The 19,581-nt window shown below is 42.4% G+C and overlaps 1 protein-coding gene across 1 annotated transcript in view; it reads left to right on the top strand.

Annotated features, from left to right (window-relative positions):
* The window catches only part of IL31RA (interleukin 31 receptor A), a 67,180-nt gene extending 51,883 nt beyond the window's left edge, over nucleotides 1–15,297 (top strand). The window contains exons 9-15 of the mRNA XM_058732324.1: nucleotides 4,370–4,552; nucleotides 5,362–5,463; nucleotides 6,291–6,437; nucleotides 8,675–8,815; nucleotides 10,725–10,818; nucleotides 11,958–12,039; nucleotides 13,224–15,297. Of these exons, the coding sequence (XP_058588307.1) occupies nucleotides 4,370–4,552; nucleotides 5,362–5,463; nucleotides 6,291–6,437; nucleotides 8,675–8,815; nucleotides 10,725–10,818; nucleotides 11,958–12,039; nucleotides 13,224–13,673 (1,199 nt within the window). The 3' untranslated portion in view covers nucleotides 13,674–15,297. The remainder of the gene's footprint in view (nucleotides 1–4,369; nucleotides 4,553–5,361; nucleotides 5,464–6,290; nucleotides 6,438–8,674; nucleotides 8,816–10,724; nucleotides 10,819–11,957; nucleotides 12,040–13,223) is intronic.
* Nucleotides 15,298–19,581: the final 4,284 nt, after the last annotated feature.

The raw sequence follows: 19,581 nt of genomic DNA, 5'->3' as shown, positions 1-19,581 counted from the left end.
GGGAAAATGGGTGATGGGCATTGAGGAAGGCACTTGTTAGGATGAGCACTGGGTGTTGTATGTAAGCCAATTTGACAATAAATTATATTCATAAAAAAGATAAATATTTAAAATAAAATAAAATACTTTGCCTAGGGGCACCTGGGTGACTCAGTCAGTTAAGCATGCAACTCTTGGTTTGGCTCAGGTCATGATCTCACGGTTCAAGCTGACAGCGAGGAACCTTCTTGGGATTCTCTCTATCTCTCTCTTTCTTCTCTGCCTGTCCTCTGCTCTCTCTCCCTAAAAAATAAATAAACATTTTATTTATTTTTATTTTTTAAATATTTTTTAATGTTTATTCACTTTTTGAGAGACAGAGTGTGAGCAGGGCAAGAGCAGAGAGAGAGGGAGACCCAGAACCCAAAGCAGGCTCCAGGCTCTGAGCTGTCAGCACAGAGCCCGACACGACGCGGGGCTCGAACTCACGAGCCGTGAGATTGTGACCCGAGCCGAAGTCGGACGCATAACCGACTGAGCCACCCAGGCGCCCCGAAATAAACATTTTAAAATAAATAAATAAAATGCTTTATTTAATGCTAATTATTACTATTGTCATTGTTAATACAATTTCTCATTAAATTTTTATTAGACATGGATTATCAACTTCACAAATACTATGAAATATATTTTAGCTAAATTCCCATAGGGTTTGTTGTTTATTTTTCCCAATTCTGAAGGTACTTGATTTGTGTCAGAAGCATTGGTGTGATCATTAGTTATAATGATCCCAGACCAGATGTAGGCAAGCTACAGCTTGTGGACCAAACTTGGCCTGGCACCTGTTTTTGTAAATAAAGTTTTATGGGAGCACAGCCACACCTATTTGTTTACATTTCCTTGTATCACCTTTTGTGAAACAGTGATACGGGGTGCCTGGGTAGCTCAGTCGGTTAAGCGTCCGACTTCAGCTCAGGTCATGATCTCGCGGTTGGTGAGTTCAAGCCCCGCATCGGGCTCTGTGCTGACAGCTCAGAGCCTGGAGCCTGTTTCGGATTCTGTGTTTCCCTCTCTCTCTGACCCTCCTCCGTTCATGCTCTGTCTCTCTCTGTCTCAAAAATAAATAAATGTTAAAAAAAAAAAAAAAAGAAAAAAAAAGAAACAGTGATAGAGTGGAATAGTTGTGACAAAGACCATGTGTACTATAAAACCTAAAATATTTACTATTGGGCTTCTTACAGAGAAAGTGTAAAGACCCCTGTTTTAGACATATAATAAAGTAATGCTTTACAGAATTTTATTTAATAAAATGGAGTCAAGTAGAGAATAGTTATAATTGTAATAACTATAACAATCTTTAAGTATAATTATCATATACTGTTAGTATATGTTAGGCATTGTGATAAGATGACATAGGTCAGTTTAATGTTAGCCTTGAAATGACCCATGAGGTAGATGCTGTGGAATCATTTCATAGACGATGAAGCTGAGATTCGGGAGAGCTTAGGAATCTGCCCATGGTTTCTCAGGTGGAATTCAAACACAGGTCTCCACGATCCAAATTTATATAATATGCTTTATTCAGAACCTTGGATTTGATGCTGTTTGACACTGAACTGGTTATTTACCTCTGTGGGACTCCATTTTACCATGTTTAAAATAAGGGTTTGGAATAGATACACCTCAGGTTCCATCTGGTCTGATCATTCTCTGGGTTTTAAAAGATCTTAGCCAGCAGGTGACTCTGGAGTGATCTGAGGCAGGGCCCAGAAGAGCACAGCCATTTTGTGGTGGGGAGTCAGAAGGAGGTTGAACTCTTGGGGAAGAGCTGAGGATAGGCTAGGACAGCTGGCGAAGGTGAGGCACCATAGCACCTGAGGACTATATGTGATGGCCCACAGTGACTGCTTTCATGCAAACGACAAGAACTTAAAGGTATTAGTGGTCAAAGCCCCTTCCCCCTCTCCCCAGAAGAATATGGATTTTCTCCTGCTCCTGGGGGTATGGTGTATTTGGAGAAAGTGCTCAAAAGTTCTTGGTGAATAATGGAAGGATTCAGCAATTAGTATACATACAGCAGAGTGATGATTAGGAAACTTCTCTTTCAGCACCCTTTGACACTACCCAGGCCCTTTGAAGGTTGACTTATGGCTTAATTGAACCTTTTCCACACTCTTGTGGCCCAGAGCCTGGGCTGTTCTCTTCTTCCCTGCAGCATATTTGGCTCTTTCGACCTGACTCCTGTTCCTCTGATAGCCAGTGTTGGTAAAGAAAGGTGTGGGCTTAGGAATCAACACTCACTCCTGTCTTCAGGTTAAGATTTGTGTGCAAGTAATAACTGAGAAACTGCCTCCAGGGAGACCAGAAAAGGCAGTGAAGGAAGCAACGTCAGGGAAGGGAAGGCCAGGCCAAAGGTGCAGTGTGTTCTTCCCAGGGCTGCTATAGAAATGTACCAGACTGAGTGGCTTCAAACAACAGAAATTTATTATCCCATTGTTCTGGGGGCTAGAAATCTGAAACCAAGGTGTTGATGGGGCTATGCTTTTTCAGAACCATCTAGGGGAATTCCTTCCTTCTTCCTGCTTTTGGTAAGCTCTAGGCATTCCTTGGCTTGTGACAGCATAACTTCACTCTCTGCCTGGTCTCCACAGGGCCAGCTTCCTCTGTCTCTTTGTCTATGTGTCCAAATTCCACTTTTCTTATGAGGACACCAGTCATACTGGGTTAAGGACCTACCATCTTAACTATTAACATCTGCAACAACCTGATTTCTTGATAAGGTTGCCTTCTGCGGTACTTGCATTCTGCGGTTGCATTCTGAGGATATCTTTTTTGGGGGACACAGTTCAAGCCATAACAGGTAAAATCTGTAATAAACATCCTGGGGAAGGTGGTTCCAGCATGACCTTGCAAGGGGACTCTGGAGTATGAGTTATATTACAAAGTTCTTCCAACCAAGAAAAATACACAAAAACAGTAAGAAGGAATTGAGAAGATCACAGAGCATGAATATTATCTGCTACAAGAGGCTGGGGAGGGTTCCAGATGCTCTAGGAATGCCTTTTGGCCTGACTTCAATGGTAATTGAGGATGCGTACAGGCTATGAGCAGGGGTGAGGGGGTAGGAGGTGGGAGTGACAGGAGCTCTAGGGGTCACAAGGGCTTAATGCTCAGGCCCCTGTCCTCACTCCAGCTTCACATTTTCTTCATGCCTCATCTGCCCTTCCTGACCCTTTCAGGGTGACAAATTACCTGGCCTTGCTTATGGGACTAGCAGCTGGAGTGTCTCATAAAGGCCCAGTTTGGGAAAAGGATTCATGAACTTTGGCCTTCAAGAACAGAGGTTCCTAAATATGAACACAGCCTCATGGGGCTTGTTGCCTAGAAATAGCAGGATTCAATACCCCAGATTCCACATCAAATTCCTACATTTGGCCTAGGCTTCTAGCTTCAGAAGGGTCTTTTATTTATTTATTTTTTTGAGGGACACTGCCTCCTTTTCTGCCTTTATCCAAGATTGTCTTTGGTGTTCATTTAAGCATATTTTCTGTTCCAGTTTTGAAGCTTCAGGTGTGTTGTGGGTGATAAGAAGTGGAGGAGAGGGGAGAGCCACATCCTGTGATCTTCTGAGCCCCACCCCTTCTCTGCCATACTGTACCTCTAGTAGTTCTCCTCTCTTTGCTTATTTAGAAAATTTTCAATAAGATAGCCCTCTGATTCTAATGAAATCCTAACTATTGTACTTGAAGTCACATGTTCAACTTTTCTATTAAAGGAATCCTCGTTGCCCTTATCCAGACATGGGTTTTTTGTTGGGCTTGCAGAAGATGTTGTCATTGGCATATCGGTCTATACCTAGGTGCTTTGAATGAGTGTGTCTGTATCTTTCTGGTACAGATACAATTCTTACTGCCCTATGGAGAGGAATCCATAGGCAGGTTGTGTGGGGCTAGCCTAGACAGTTGAAATTTGAAGCCACCTCCCTGGTATGATATTAGGGTCCCCAGCTCCCAGCCATAAAATTCCTGGTGCCTGAAATTCTGTCTTTAGAGATTCATTCTTTGTCTCAGGCTTGCTTTCCTTTTATTTGCAGAGGCACCTGTGGAAGGTGAGTCTTTTGAGTCAGCAACTCTCTAGTGAGATCCTTTCTTGGAAACAGGTAAATTTTGTCAGAGATAAGGAAAAATTAAGAAGGTACTTACATCAAAGTTGGGGGTAAAGAAAAGAGATACAATAAAAAGGGTTGAAACAGCACCATTAAGGGAGGCTGCAGTGGAGATCCTGAACTTTGATCTTCTTTACAATTTGGGCAGTGAATGCATGCCAGTGTGGTTGGTGCATTTGGAGAATGAGTTGGGTAGCTTTCTTTCTTCTTTTTCTCCTCTCTTAGCATTTCAGTGCATTGAGGCCATGCAGGCCTGCCTCACTCAGGACCAGCTGGTGGTGGAGTGGCAAAGCTCTGCTCCAGTGGTAGACACATGGATGGTTGAGTGGTTTCCAGATTTGGACTCAGAGCCCTCCACTTTTTCCTGGGAATCTGTGTCTCAGGCTACAAACTGGACAATTAAGCAAGGTAGCAATTATGAACCGTATAATTTCCCTCTTTGTGGGATTCAGTTTCATTTCCATCAGTTTTAAAATCTTTAACTTTGACGTCAAAGCTGTAGGTGTGGTTAATAGCATTTGACAAAGCTAGTGCAAGCTTAGTGAAGTGACATTCTTGCCATTTCCCAGTGAGGCTGTGTTGGGAAGTCATGGGTATCACACCAGGTATCTGGCCTGTTTCCAGGTGGAAAACACCATGTTAACACCACCATCAGAGAGCCCTTCCTGATGTCTTGATCATGGGGATAACATTAGAGTTTATATCCCATCCCAACAAACACTGATCACAGATAAGTGAGGCTTTACCCTCCTAATCCTGTCAGTCCAGCCATTTATTAATACTTAATAGCACTCATATAAGGATTTATACTCATGCAGGGATGCAGGAAGACAGAGGAGCTAGAATTCATGATATCTGAATTCACCAGGTGATGTGCTGTTAACAGAAGGATTCAGTTTTTTTCTGCATTGCTACCAAATCAGGTATCAAAATCCATGATGGAGGAGGGACGGATTTCTTTTCCCTTCCTGGATGTCTCTGTCATTTTATCACACTGGTGCAGACTTGGTTCTTAGAATTAATTTTAAAAGTTCTATTTTAGAACTAGCATAGACATTAGAGACCATCCAACCTAACCTCCTTATTTTCCGGATGTGGAAACTGTAGAGAAATAGAGCATCTTTAGTAAGTTGTAGTGGTAAGTTGGTTTAGTGGTTCTTCTCCTTTGCCATGCCCTGAAGTAAGGCTTGTTTTCTGTCTCTCTTTCTTATTTACAGATGAATTAAAACCTTTCTGGTGCTATAACATCTCTGTGTATCCAGTGTTGCAAGATCGAGTGGGCAAGCCATTTTCCATCCAGGCTTATGTCAGAGAAGGCAGTATGTATGAAAAGGCCCTGTGGGTCAAGGAAACACTGAGTGGGGGGGTGCTATCCAACATCCAGACAAGGCTGTGGATGTCTGTAGCTCATTCACAGTTGCCTTAGTGTTTAGCTATGCTGCACCTTCTTTCAGCTTCTGGTAAGCTATATATGCTTGACACAATGTGGTCAAGTTGTAGATCCACTGAATTTCAAAGCTGGACTAGAAGTTAGAGATCATCAAGTCCAGGCCCCTGATTTAATAAATGGAAAATCAAGGCCCAGAGAGTTGAAATAGTTTGTGCAAATTCACAAAGAAACTTTGTGCAAATAGCCCTGTAGGCAGAATAACATTTAGCTAAGACCGGGTTAGGGACTTTGCAGAGTTAATCATAAGTTGGAGATGCTAAAAAATTACTTTTAATTGTGTAATTGTAATCAAGGGTTTTACTGGTGAACTTCTCAGACTTTATGTTTTGGAAGTTAACCTCCTCCACGTTAGAAAACACATCCTGTCACTCAGAGGTAGCCCATGGGGGCATATCCTTCACCTATATTTGATGATAGCTATTACAGATATGAGTAGAAACTGAATGCAAAATGAGAGTGAGTGCCATAAGAAAGTACTTTTTTTTGCAGGCCTCTGACCCTGCTTTTCTTCTGTTCGAGATGGATAATTCCAGAAAACAGTGTTCCCAAACAAGATGATTCATCATTTACCTACTTTGCTCCTACCTCCCACCTCCAGCACTGATTTCGCTTTCAGTACTAGCCAGAGCCTTTGTGGGGAAAGGATCTACTCCACTGTGATTCAGTGTTTATTGTTTTTATCCCTGTCCTGTAAAGTTCCATCAGCAGGTCCTGTGACCCAGGCGGACAACATTGGTGTGAAGACAGTCACAATCACATGGAAAGAGATTCCCAAGAGTCAAAGAAATGGTTTCATCACCAACTACACCATATTTTACCAAGCTGAAGATGGAAAAGAATTCTGTAAGTGTGCTTATAGCCAAGTTGGAAACTCCCTAAAACCCAAACGTGCTATGGATAGACCTGCCTTAGGGGTTGGTGCCCTATAATCTTGCATGAGTCACTTAGCTTCTTTGAGAATCTCTGATAATGAGGCCAAGAGTACCTATCTCTTGAGTTTTGTGGAGTCAAATGAGAGTGAAGTGACAGTCTTGTAGGAACCACAGGAGTTGATATAATATGTCCTCGTTAGGCTGTGAACAAGTGGGCCTCCTGGGAGCTTCACCATCATTAGTCTGGAATGGACTTGTGTGCTTGGATTAAAGAGTAGAGTAGTGACACTTAGCTCGGTGCAGGACCCTTTATCCTGACTCCTACTGCCCACTGCCAAGTCATACTTTTTTCCTTGAATCCAGACTATCTCCTGATATCCTAGGGATGGGCATGGATTCCTAAAATTAGGCAAAATTTTTTATTATGGCAAAATACATATAACATAAAACTCACCACTTAAAACATTTGAAAATGCACAGTTTAGTGGCATTGAGTTTGCTGATAATGATGTGTGACCATCATCTCTACTTGTTTCCATGCCAAAAAGAAACCTGGTAGCCATTAATCAGTGTCTTGGCATTGTCTTCTTTCCACAGTCTCTGGAAACCACAAAATTGTTTTCTGTCTTTTTGATTTACCTATTCTGGCTATTTCATACAAATGGGATCATAGACTATGAGGCTTCTTTTACCTGGCTTCTTTTACTTAGCATATTGTTTTCAAAGTTTATCCATCCTGTATCTTTTATTAGTATCTCATTCCTTTTTATAGCTAAAGAATATTCTATTATGTGGATATCCCACATTTTATTTATCCATTCATTAGTTGATGGGCATTTGGGTTGTTTCCACCTTTTGGCCACTGTAATTAATGCTACTATGAATATCTGTGTGAAAATACCTGTTTGAGTTCTCTGCTTTTAATTCTTTGGGGCATATACCTAGGAGTGGAATTTCTGGGTCATATGGTAATTTGGGCTTAACATTTTGAGAAACCACTGAACTGTTTTCCATAGAGGCTGCCCCATTTTATGTGCCCACCAGCAAAGTCTGATAATTCCAATTTTTCCACATTCTTACCAACACTTATTTTATGTTTAAAAAGATTATTATGGCTATCCTTGTGGGCATGAAATGGTTTCTCAGTGTGATTTTGATTTGCATTTCCCTAATACCTAATGATGCTGAGCATCTTTGCATGTGCTAATTGGTCATTTAAGGATCTTCTTTGAGAAAGTCTTTTCAATTTTTTTTTTACCATTTTTATTATTTATTTATTTATTTATTTATTTTTTAACCTTTATTTTTGAGACAGGGAGAGACAAAGCATGAACAGGGGAGGGTCAGAGAGAGGGAGACACAGAATCTGAAACAGGCTTCAGGCTCTGAGCTGTCAGCACAGAGCCCAACGTGAGGCTCGAACCCACAGACCGCGAGATCACGATCTGAGCTGAAGTCGGACACTTAACCAACTGAGCCACCCAGGCGCCCCAGACCATTTAAAATTTTTTTTTTAATGTTTATTTATTTTTGAGACCTAGAGAGACAGAGCATGAGCGGGGGAGGGTCAGAGAGAGGGAGACACAGAATCCGAAACAGGCTCCAGGCTGTCAGCACAAAGCCCGACGCGGGGCTCAAACTCACGGACCGCGAGATCGTGACCTGAGCCGAAGTCAGACGCTTAGCCGACTGAGCCACCCAGGCACCCCCCAGACCATTTTTAAATTGGGTTATTTGCCTTTCAGTTGTTGAGTCCTAGGAGTTTTTAAATATATATTCTCAATAGAAGTTCCTTATAAAATCTGTGATTTGCATATATTCCCATTCTGTGGGTTGTCTTTTCACTCTCTTGATAATGTCTTTTGATGCACAAAAGCTTTTATTTTGGTGAAGTCCAGAGTAATCTATTTTCTTTTGTTGTTTATGTGTTTGGTATCATACCTAAGAAAACAAGGGCAAATTCAAGGCCACCATTTACCCTGTGTTTGTCTTCTAAGAGTTTTATAATATTAGCTCTTATGTTTAGGTCCTTGATCTATCTTTATAGGCTAATTTTAAGCACAACATGGATAGAGGGATTGGGGTATGAGATGGGCTGGCTTAGAGGTACAGGTTCCAGTGCTCTTATTTCACTCCTTGGCCTTGGATCTGGCATTTTTTTTTACTTGGCCTTGGCTCTGGCATTTGACTTCCATCTTTTTCCTTTAGTCAAGACAGTTAACTCCAACATCCTGCAGTACGATCTGGAGTCCCTAACACGAAAGACCTCTTATAGTCTTCAAGTCATGGCCAGCACCAGTGCTGGGGGGATCAACGGCACCACGATAAATTTCAAGACATTGTCAATTAGTGAGTATTTCCTTCAAGCCTTGGATAAGTCCTCTTGGCATTTCTCTTAGGCCAGTTAGTGATGATGTTTTCCAAAGGCAGGGGGAAGCCAAATGAAAGGGTGGTACATAGAAGAACCATCTACCCTGTGGCTCACTGGCCTTCCTGGAAGGTGTATGTGTGAGGAGAGAATAGGGAGAGCAGGCACATTGAGAGCTGAATTGAAAAAGAGTGGTCATTTTGCTCCTTCCTAATGGATAGCCCCCTATTATCTTGAGGTGAAGAGATCAAGTTAATGCCAACTTTACTCTCAGTCCAAACAAGCTCCTGCTTCAAGGCTGTCCCCAAGTTCATAGTCACCAGTTTCTCTGTGTCACAGGTTACTGCACAATGGGGACTTAGAGGGAAAACCTTGGTTGAACAAGCACCACTGGCCCACAGGAAGTAACTTAACCTCTATCCTTTGTGAAGATTTTTGAGTAAAAACATACATGACATGTTCTGCTTATTAGTTTTTAGATTAGAAAAATAGCAAGAAAAATGTAATAAATAACAAAATATAAAATGCTGTATAGTGTTGTATGATGGTTATGGGAAATATTCAAGAGGAAAAGATGAAATGAGAAGAGAGATCAAGAAGAAAGAAGGGGAATGGGAGAAACAGAAATATGTTAATTTTCTCAAGTCTTTGAGGGAAAGAGATTTGATTTGATATATTCGAATTGTTTTAAGAATTATTTACATTAAAAGTGAAAGGACATTGCCAATTTTTACAGTAAAAGTGAAAAATAGTCTGGCTTAAGTACTCTTGAAAACCTCTTGCTCATTACATTGTTAAAAGAATAAAAATATATTTATGCCTCTGGAAAATACGAATATGGGATTGTGTTTTTTACACAACACGTTCTATTTTTATGGACTAACACTGCCTTTTTGGAGGTTTTTGATATTGTTCTTTAGCGTCTTTTAAAAATCCTGTTTTATTTTCACAACACTGGGCACAAATTGCATTATCTGCTAGAATTTTCTCCATGGGTCATATTTAAGGCAAGAGCCTGCCTTGGAGCGTCGATGTTTCTTACACTTGTCTACACATTACAAATCTCCTCCCTTCTGTCTCTGTTCCTCTACAGTCTACTCTCCACACACCAGCCAGAGTTTAAAACCCTAGACTCCTGCTTGAAACCCACCAGTGGCTTCTGTTGTATTTTAAGTAAAATTCAAACTCCTACCCATAGCTTTCAGGATCCTTCACACACTGTTGTTTACTGACCTCATCTCCTACAACTTTCTGCTTCTGTCTGTGTTAACTTCTTTCTGCTTCTGTCTGTGTTAACTTCTTTCTGCTTTGCGACTTTTGCATCTACTGTTCCTTTTGCCAGAAATGCTTTCTCCATATTGTTGCATGGCCATTTCTTCTCATTATTAACATTAGCTCAAATTTCACCTCTCAGAGAAGTCTTCCTTTGCCACCCTATCTAAAGTTACTAACTTTTCTTCAACCTTACCTTGGATACAGTCTAATATCCTATTATATCTGAAATAATCTTTTTTTATTGTCTGAATCCTCCTACCAGAACGTAGGCTCCATGAGAGTAGAGATCTTGTATTTCTTGCTTATTGCTGTTTATTTTATTACCCAGAACAGTGTTTGGCAAATGGTAAGTGCTCATAAATATGTACTGAATTAAAAAGGTTGGAGACTGAACCTTGTGAACATAATATCTGTCACTATTATTCAGGCAGAAGAGAACTGGATGAGGAGCCATAAATACCAGGGTTTTTTTTAATGAATAAATTCAAATTCAATTGAATTGAAAGAAAACTCATAAGTAATGTGTTGCTTAAGCTACTAGAAGAAAAAGTTAATCTTTGGTATTTGTTAAGAAAGTGAGGACTTTAACTGACATTTGTTCTCCTATTCCCAAAGGTATCCTTGAGATTTTCCTTATAACTTCTCTGGTTGGAGGTGGCCTTCTTATTCTCATCATCTTGTCAGTGGCATATGGTCTCAAAAAGCCCAAGTGAGTTTATAGGCGACAGCATGGGCGTTATAGGCAACAGAAAGGGGTGGAAGACATCATGGGTGGAAGAGTGTTCTCTGTCATTAAGGGAGTGTTGTTTCATTTATTAATTTGGCATATATTTATGGAGTTTATTATATGTTACACCCTATAGCTCATCAGAATTCTGACCAAACAAGAGGACTCTCACCCCCACAGCCCCATACACCAGGCTTAGGCCAAGGGATTGCCAGCTGCCCCACAGGCTTTATCTTCTGTATTTGGCATCTGAGACTAAAATTAGGGAGAAGGTCCTTTCTCTCAGCATCTGGCAGCAGCAAGAAGGCTGAAGGCCACTAGCTTCTCTCCCAGGCAGACTAGGGAGCGTACCCATAGAATTAGATTACTAGCCAGTAGTGTGCCCAGCACAGACTTGTTCCTTGCTCTTGGTGCAGTGTTGGAGGGCTGGCTACAGGGGCATTTGTCCTGCCTGTCCTGGCCACTATGGGAAAGGAAACTCATCCTCAGGGTCATAGGCTTTCTTTCCACAGACAGCCTCATACTGTCATGCTGGTCAAGAGCTCCCTCCCTCATAGACCTCTCTCTCCAGAATTGTGCAGTTTGGGGCCTTCTCTGCCAAGCAGCTATGCTTAGTTATGGTTAAGTGAATGTCAACCTCATTTTCCAACCATAGGTAGAAACCAGGTCAGCAGCCAAATTCTTGTACGTGTTGCATGTGTAACAAGCTCCCAGGTAATGCTGCTGCTGCTGCTGCTGCTGCTGCTGGATGGTACCCCACTTTGAGAATCACTGCACTAAAGTATGGGTATCTTATAAGGCTTTGAGTGTTACCTTTCCTGGAGAATATATCTCAAAGACATGGTTCTGTGATGGTGTGATTTTCAGCATCAAGACCCGGGGTGGAGATGAGGGGGAGGGGAGGGTAAGAAAGGTGTCTTTCCATCACATCCCATTGATGACTTGAAGTTTCACTCCCCAGGTTACTTTGTTTCCCAGTTTCTGTCAGGAGGTCAGAAGCTTGACCTTATTTATTAGGGAGCCACACAACTCCCTATAGCAAAGCTCCATCCTTTTGGCATAGCCATGCAGTGTGAGTAATATACTTCTTTAATTCACTTCCTGTTTTAAAATATTATTAGCAGATTGAAGCACCTCTGTTGGCCCGATGTCCCCAACCCTGCTGAAAGCAGCATAGCCACATGGCGTGGAGATGATTTCAAGGTAAACAGTCCTGTCTTTGTTAAGGAATCATTGAGGAGGCTGGTTGTAAAAGACAACGAAGAGTGATGGAGGTTAGGAGTCCTGGGCTGAGATTTTACAGGGTTTACATGAACTATGAGATCATGACCTGAGCTGAGGTGGCATACTTAAGTGACTGAGCCACCCAGGTGCCCCAAATTTCATAAGTTTTTAAATCGAAAACTCTTTTGAAAGTTTTAAGGTATAATTTCTTAGTTAAGTAAAAACAAGCCCTGTCAAATATCACCTTTAAATTTGTATTAAAGACTGTTTCTAGTATTGCTTGATGCTGGAATTTTTAGTATTAGCATTTGTTTCAACTCAGAAATCTTTTTTAAACATGGACATTTTTATTTACTTATTTAAATTTTTGTTATTTGTGTTATTTCTGTTCTCTCCTGTATCAGCTGTGTATTACCTTATTTGCTACTTATTAAAAGTTATGAAGAGAGTAAACAGATTTATAGGCAGTATTGTCAGATGTCTAAAGTGTTCATTTATTTAAAAAAGTTATTTATTTTGAGAGAGAGAGATAGAGGAAGGGGCAGAGGGAGGGAGAGGAGGAATCCCAAGCAGGCTCCAGTAAGGGGCTTGATCCCACAATGCTGGGATCATTGCCTGAGTTGAGATCAAGAGTTGGACGCTTAACCAACTAAGCCATCCAGGTGCCTCGAAAATGCTTTTTGAGTAACATAGGGCTGGCCTCCATGGCAGGCATATATTACTCACTGAATGCCAGGCATTGAGCTAGACTCTTTGTATACAAAGATGTTAAAGACACTGCCTCTGCCTAGGAGGCCACCTTCGATTTTTCTGATGATGTTGGGCAAGTCATTTGTCTTCATGATTGTAGTTTTTGCATCTGTAAGAGTTCTAATTTTGATTCCCATCTGAACTGTAGTTTTGTGAACTTAAGATTGTGTGGCAAATAGTCTCGAGCTCTCTATAAGAAAAAAATGGAATACCTTGTGCCATTCTCAGGAAATGGGCCAGTGTTGCCATGCTCTTATGGAAGGGCATATGGAGGTGATTGGCCATCACTTCTGGTCTCTGGAAGGAATGTGGGGGACTGGTCAAGAGGTGAGACATTGGTTGTCCCAAGCCTATTGACTACCTCATGTGTAGCTCCAAAATGATCATTGGGGGTATCCTTTTCTCTTTTTCAGGATAAGATAAATTTGAAGGAATCTGATGACCCTGTGAATATGGAAGAAGACAGAGTTCTAAAACCATATTCTTCCCCCAGAGACCTTATTGACAAGTTGGTGGTGAACTTTGAGAATTTTCTGGAAGACGTTTCCACAGAGGAACTTGGAAAGGGTCAGGAAAACATTTTGAGAGAGGAAAAAAACGAATATGTGACTTCTCCATATCGGCCTTACTGTCCTCTCATTTCAACTGAGATTCCACAGAGAAAATCCCAACAACTGTGTTCTAGAATACCAGAGGGGATCTGCTTAGAAACCACAGAGCAGCTTCTTTCTTCTGTTCCGAATTTAGGGCCAGACTGTATCTGTGAAGAAGGAGAACCTAATCCATACTTGAAAAATTCAGTGACAACCAGAGAATTTCTCACGTCTGAAAAACTTCCAGAGCAAACCAAAAAGGAAGTCTAATTGTTACTGTGACTTGAATCTCTCTGGGTCGTAGTGTGGGTAACTCTTATAGACAGAATGTATTAGGCTTAGCCAGAAGAGCTTCCGTGGCTGTCTCCCCATCCTTGCTTTGTGTTAGAGAAATTGTCACACATCCCTGAGTGGCTTGTTGAACTTGGTTGGCACAGATGTGTAACTTGCCTGAGAAGAAGGGATAGTGGTATGGCTGAGCATTTTGCAGAGGAAAAGTGTTTATTTTCTTTTGTTCAGGTAACAAGCTCTCACTGAGGTCTCTGACATGATGATTTTAAGGGACAATGGAGCCCCTAAGGTGGATATATCTTGCCTTCCCTAGGAATTAGGTCATTGCCACAACGTTTGCTTGAGCTGCTCCTCAGAGATCCAGCAGACTTTCCCCATTGCCAGAGGACAGTGGTCTGGTAGGAGGTGGGAATCTCTCGCTTTACCTTGATTTCCTTTGGGTTCTGGGTTCTACCTCCAAGGAAGCCCTGAGATCTCACTTTTGAGATTTTGTTTCTCCCTCAATATAGGGGCAGGGGAGGTGGAGTGGCCTTCCTGATGGTGTGCTCCTCATTAACCTCATAAAATCTCAAGTGTCTGCAGCAACACCTCCACCCAGGACTCTTGCCCCTAGTTCACAGCACATTGGCCTCTAGTAAATCGATCTCAGCAGGGCACTAGGGAGTGGACTCCAGGCTGGGCCAGCAGGTCTGCCCCAATCTTCAGGTCATTGCCCAGCTCTGAAAAGCTCCCAGAGGACTTTGCTGGCCCTTTATCTTGCACTCAAACCTGGGAGTAGAAAGGCACCAAACACTGCACTGCTTTTGTACAGGATCTCTGGCCCCTCATGCTAGCTCACAGCCTAGAAATGCTTACAAAGCTTCCTTCAAAGGCCTCTTTCCTGAAGGACCTGAGCAGGGTGTGGAAACATGCTACTCTAACTTTGCTGCCCAGACCCAGGACTCCTCTTCCTTCACCTTGGCCATGCACAGAGCTTATGACACGTCAGGGGAGCCTTTAGCCCAAGTGCTAATGGCAGGGTTCAGTTGCTGAGAATTGGGGACTGATGGCTGGCCCTGGGCTGGCACCTTAACCGCAGTGATGGCAGATGATTTCCTAATATGTGGCTTTGACTCATCTGGCTATTAGGGGAGGTCTCTGAGAACCTGGTGAGATCTGGGAAGGCCAGGCAATGAGTGAGCAGCCAAGGTGCCTTGAACGTAGCATTTGCCAGCCAGAAAGGCTGGTGTCCGTTTTTATAGGAGAATTTGAGAAGTCAGTACTTGAGTAGCAGGCATGAACTTCACAAGCCAACAATTCAGATGTGCAAAAATATCACTTTACTTTCCTATAACTAAACTTAATTTCTGACACAAGCCTATGACATTTTAAGCCCAATTTGGTGATTTGTGAGTGGCTTTGGGTTTATAGCTCAGTCACAGTCAGGATTTTGACTGGCCTTCCCTCCCTTTCCCACCACCCCCATCCAGTCTGGGACTGATTCTGAATGCCACAGGATATTCAGTGGAGCAGCAGGTTCTGTCTCCCATTTGGTGTCTGCCTAATGCTGGTCCAGGGATATGCCTATGACCCCACCTGTTGGGTCATCTACCACTTTTCTCGGCCAATTGCTGTGTCCTTACCTTGGGCACAAGCAGGTGGTGCAGCTCTTCTGGAACTTTCTCCTCATGAAATTTCCAGTGTTTGCAGCACCTTTACACCCCCCCCCCCCAAATTCTTCACGCCTCGTGTACAGAATAGTGTCTGCTGACAAGGCGAGGAATGCAGGAGGTCTGGAGCAGCAGGCTGGGGAATCTGCACCTTTGTACTGGGAGTAGATAGGGACCAAATGCAAGGGATACACTGGATCCATCTGTAGTAGTCTCTCTCTGCCCTGTCTCCCCCACCCCATCTCGTTGTGACTCAGGCATTTCTATGAGCCCCTTGTCCCCCAGGGTTCCAGATGGGGTCCTTTCTACCTGTTTCTTTGCATTTGTGAACCTTAGGGACATGCTAGCCTCATACCCCACAACTGTTCTCTTTTCTGTGGCCATCTGCCCACCTCCCACTGAGGGATCTTCTCAAATTCTGTATGAGGGGAAGGGGGAAGGGAATGAGTCCCCTGCCTCCTGCCCCCATCTTGTTTGTTTCACACCTGGATGAGGCTTTTGAACATAAAACCCAAGAATTACATGTCCGGGGAGAGAGGAGGAGTCCCAGCTGGCTCCTGTGAGTGGGTTTCAGAGATGAAGACCTTCCCCTCTGCTTCTCCTCCCTTAATCATTCATTAAAGCCTGAAATGTCTTCTGGTGGACAGTTGGAAAATGCCACACTCCTGGCCCCTCCTCTGCTTCATCCCTTCCTCCCTCCCATCTTCTGCTTTCCTGCCTTTCCCAGAAGCTTCTCTTTTTAACGCTTCATTTTTCTTCCTTCTTTTCTTTTCTTTTCTTTTCTTTTCTTTTCTTTTCTTTTCTTTTCTTTTCTTTTCTTTTCTTTTCTTTTCTTTTCTTTTTTCTTTTCTTTTCTTTTCTTTTTTTTCTTTTCTTTTCTTTTCTTCTTTTCCCAGTAACCTCCTTTTATAATTTTCCACACTTATTTTTGTTGCCTTGAGGGCTAGGGAAGTAGGGGCCCTGTGTTGTGTTCTAGGTGACCGAGGTAGGTCCTAGGAGTCAGTGTTGCCTGCCAATAAAGGGTGTGGGAACCTCAGAATCTCCTTCAGCAGGCTGCACACTGCTCTCCAGAGCAGATTCCCAGGACATAGGTCTAAAAGCTAAGAAGCCACGGTGGCCTTTCTTCCCTGGGGTCCAGCCAAAAACTGTCCCCACTCCCAGTACCCTGGGCTGCCTCTGTGGCCCAAAAAAAGCAATCTCCATTTTTTCTCTGTTAGATCAAAGAGAACACAAACAGGGAAACTTGTATTTTAGCAAGATCATGAAAAACTGATAACATTCTCAGTCGGGTTTTCTGGGGTTCAGAACCATGTAAACAGCTATGTTAGTGCCTTATTAATGGCCTTCTACACTGATACCAGAAGAATTTAAAATAATGGCAGAAAAGCCAACTGTGGGCTTAAGAAAAGAAGGTCATACTTTCACTGTGGCTTCTCAGGAGGCAACAGTAAACCACACACAGTGCAAACTCTGTAGGGGTGAGGTGAGCTTTGAAAGGAGGCAGGAGATGGGGAAAGGGAGTTGGGAAAGGAAAGATGTCCTGCGTGGGTCCCAGGATGCCCACCAAGGCTGCTCCTTTGTGTGAAGGAAGCCTGTGCCTGGATGCCCAGCCACCCTGAGGGGTTCTGGTGCCTTCTCCATCATGTCCCTAGTTACTGCCTACTGGTTGCAAACTGGCCTTCAGACTAAATCTGGGACTTGTGTTTCCAGAGCCCATGACTCAGGAATGATGTTGACATTTTAAAAATCTGCTGGATAACAAAATCAAAGGAAAAAATCATATTTAATGACATGAAGACTATATGGAATGCACATTGTGTCCATAAATAAAGCTTAAATTGGTAAAGAGCCACACCCATCATTTACATATCATCTGTTTTCTTTCCTCCCACAAAGGCAGAACTGAGTAGTTGTGACAGAGAATTTCTCCCACAAAGCCTAAAGTGTTCACCACCTTGCCGTGTGCAGAAAAAGTTGGCTCACCTACGGGTAGCCCACCAACATGAGGTTCAGACCGCATAGTGTTGACCCAGAGTGTTTTAACTTTGAATTAGCTGATAATTAAACAAAATTTCAGGTTATGGTCATTCTGGATTTTTAACTGAGTAGGTAGGGACTGCCTCTTTTAGAAGGGCACATACTCTCTGGCTCCCCACCCCAGCCCTCTCAGCTGCCCATAGCTAAGGTGGAGCATTAGTTGGTTGGTCATCACCCATTCCAGTGGTTCTTCATACAGCTTATTCTGTGCCCCTACTTCAGACATATGGCCTAGAGGTATCTTGGGAGGGTGATGCAGGCATCTAGTGGATAGAAGTGAGCTACCTCTTCCCACTCAACATTCATAGGTGTTCCCACCTTTTTTTTTTTTTTTTTTTGTAAATTTAAATTTTGTTTTGGACTCTACTATGCCAACATCAACAAAAACAAAAATCTCTTAATACCAATTATTTGTGTCATTCTTAATTCCTTCCTGATATGATCTGCATATACTTATATACGTGTTCATCTAATTGAATGTCATACATTGATTCTATTGTATTTTCCTTTAGTTTCATGTACTATTTCATGTTTAAAATTTCATGCATGGACATGGTTCATTGTGGTAGTATTTTGAATGGACACTCAGAACTCCATGGTGTGCCTGAATATTATGGTTTGCCAAGGCCCCTTTCTTGTTAGGATTGTTTTAAATGTCTTCTTTGTATAGAGACCAACTTCACTAAATTCTGTTCTTTGTACATTTTCTTTTCCCACCTTTGTCCTAACTCCTTGGGGACTCTTTCTAAAGGTGGAATTTCTGGGTCACAGTTTTATGTTTATTGTCATATATTGCACATCTGTGACCCCCTTAAAGGCTGCACTGATATTTTCAATATATCCAGGGGTATCTGGGGCATCCTTTGTCCTTGCTATTGATAATCAACTGTTTATTGCTGTAAGCTTGGTTTTGTCAATTTATTGGATATGGTTACTGACACTTCATAATTATTTGTGTTGCTTCAGTCATTGTGAAGGTAAGCTTGTCCCATGTATATTTATAGTCTGCATGTCTACCTGTTGACATTATATAGTGTTCTACATCCAAGCCACTGGGGCATTGAGAGACCAGCTGAGCTGCTAGACATGAGAGGCACTTAGCAGGACTTTACAAAATTGATTGACTTCGTCATTTGGCTGAATATTGAAAATATGTGGGTTTTGTAGGACATTTTAAAAGAAACACCACATTGATGTCTTTCCTGAATTAGTGACAGGGCCTATTTGTAATCACAGTATGTGGCATTATTGGTGTCTTGCACTCTTGGAGGGAGGGTGCCTGGACTGATTATGACAATGTCATTAGCAGTTCTTGTCCCTCTGCAGCTTTTACTGGACACTGGAGTCAGCAGAGAGAGCATTGGCTCAAAATCAGAAACGTCCCCAGTCCATGTTGGCGAAAGCCTGGAGATGCCTGCATCTGGCTGCTGAGAAAGGTGTGGGAGAAACGCCAAGGGAGGAAGTCCTCAAAAGCACGAAGCCAGCAATCAGCAAGCCTCAGATGGTTAGTCAAGGCAGTCTAGGTGCACCTACTGCTGATTTCGTTTTTAGGAGCGGGATTCTTTTTTCTGTCCAACTTCACTACATATGTGGGGTAAAATAACCCAAGGCCTGGACTTTGAAATGGAAGTCAAATGTGCAAAGCAGAACAGATGCGCAGAAAACTCTGAATGATTATAATAATGCAGAAGACTGGACTTGTGTACCAAGAGAACCATCTCTCTGTATACTGTGCATGCTGTCTCTTCCACATATTGTTCATAAAGCCTTACAGTATATAATGCGTGTGCATGGCAGTTCTGGCCTCCTAAGCAGAGTATGAAAGCAGGGTTACTATAGTGAGAATAGCCTTTAAAACGCTTTACCATAAATGCATTGGTATTTCTGTCTTTCAGGTAATAAAGCTGTAATACCATTTCGTGTAAAGCTATTCTTCTCTTCTAAAGTTGTACCCACTCAGGTATTTAAAATGAGACTTCAAAATGCAAATATCCAACTTTGTTAGAGATCGAGGGAGTCTCTTGGTTATGGGACACACAGAACAGCTACAGGTGACCAGGAATCAGACTTAGGGAGTTATTTTTGCCAACATAGCTCCCGCTAGGGATGCAGCTGGGCCTCACACCTGAGTTCTCTTCGATCTCTCATGGCAGAATTTTTTGTTTTGAAGTTTATTTATTTTTGAAAGAGACAGAGACAGC

Source organism: Neofelis nebulosa, chromosome 1 (genome assembly GCF_028018385.1).
Source record: "Neofelis nebulosa isolate mNeoNeb1 chromosome 1, mNeoNeb1.pri, whole genome shotgun sequence".
Lineage (NCBI taxonomy): Eukaryota > Metazoa > Chordata > Mammalia > Carnivora > Felidae > Neofelis > Neofelis nebulosa.
This window is presented reverse-complemented; position numbering and strand designations above follow the sequence as displayed.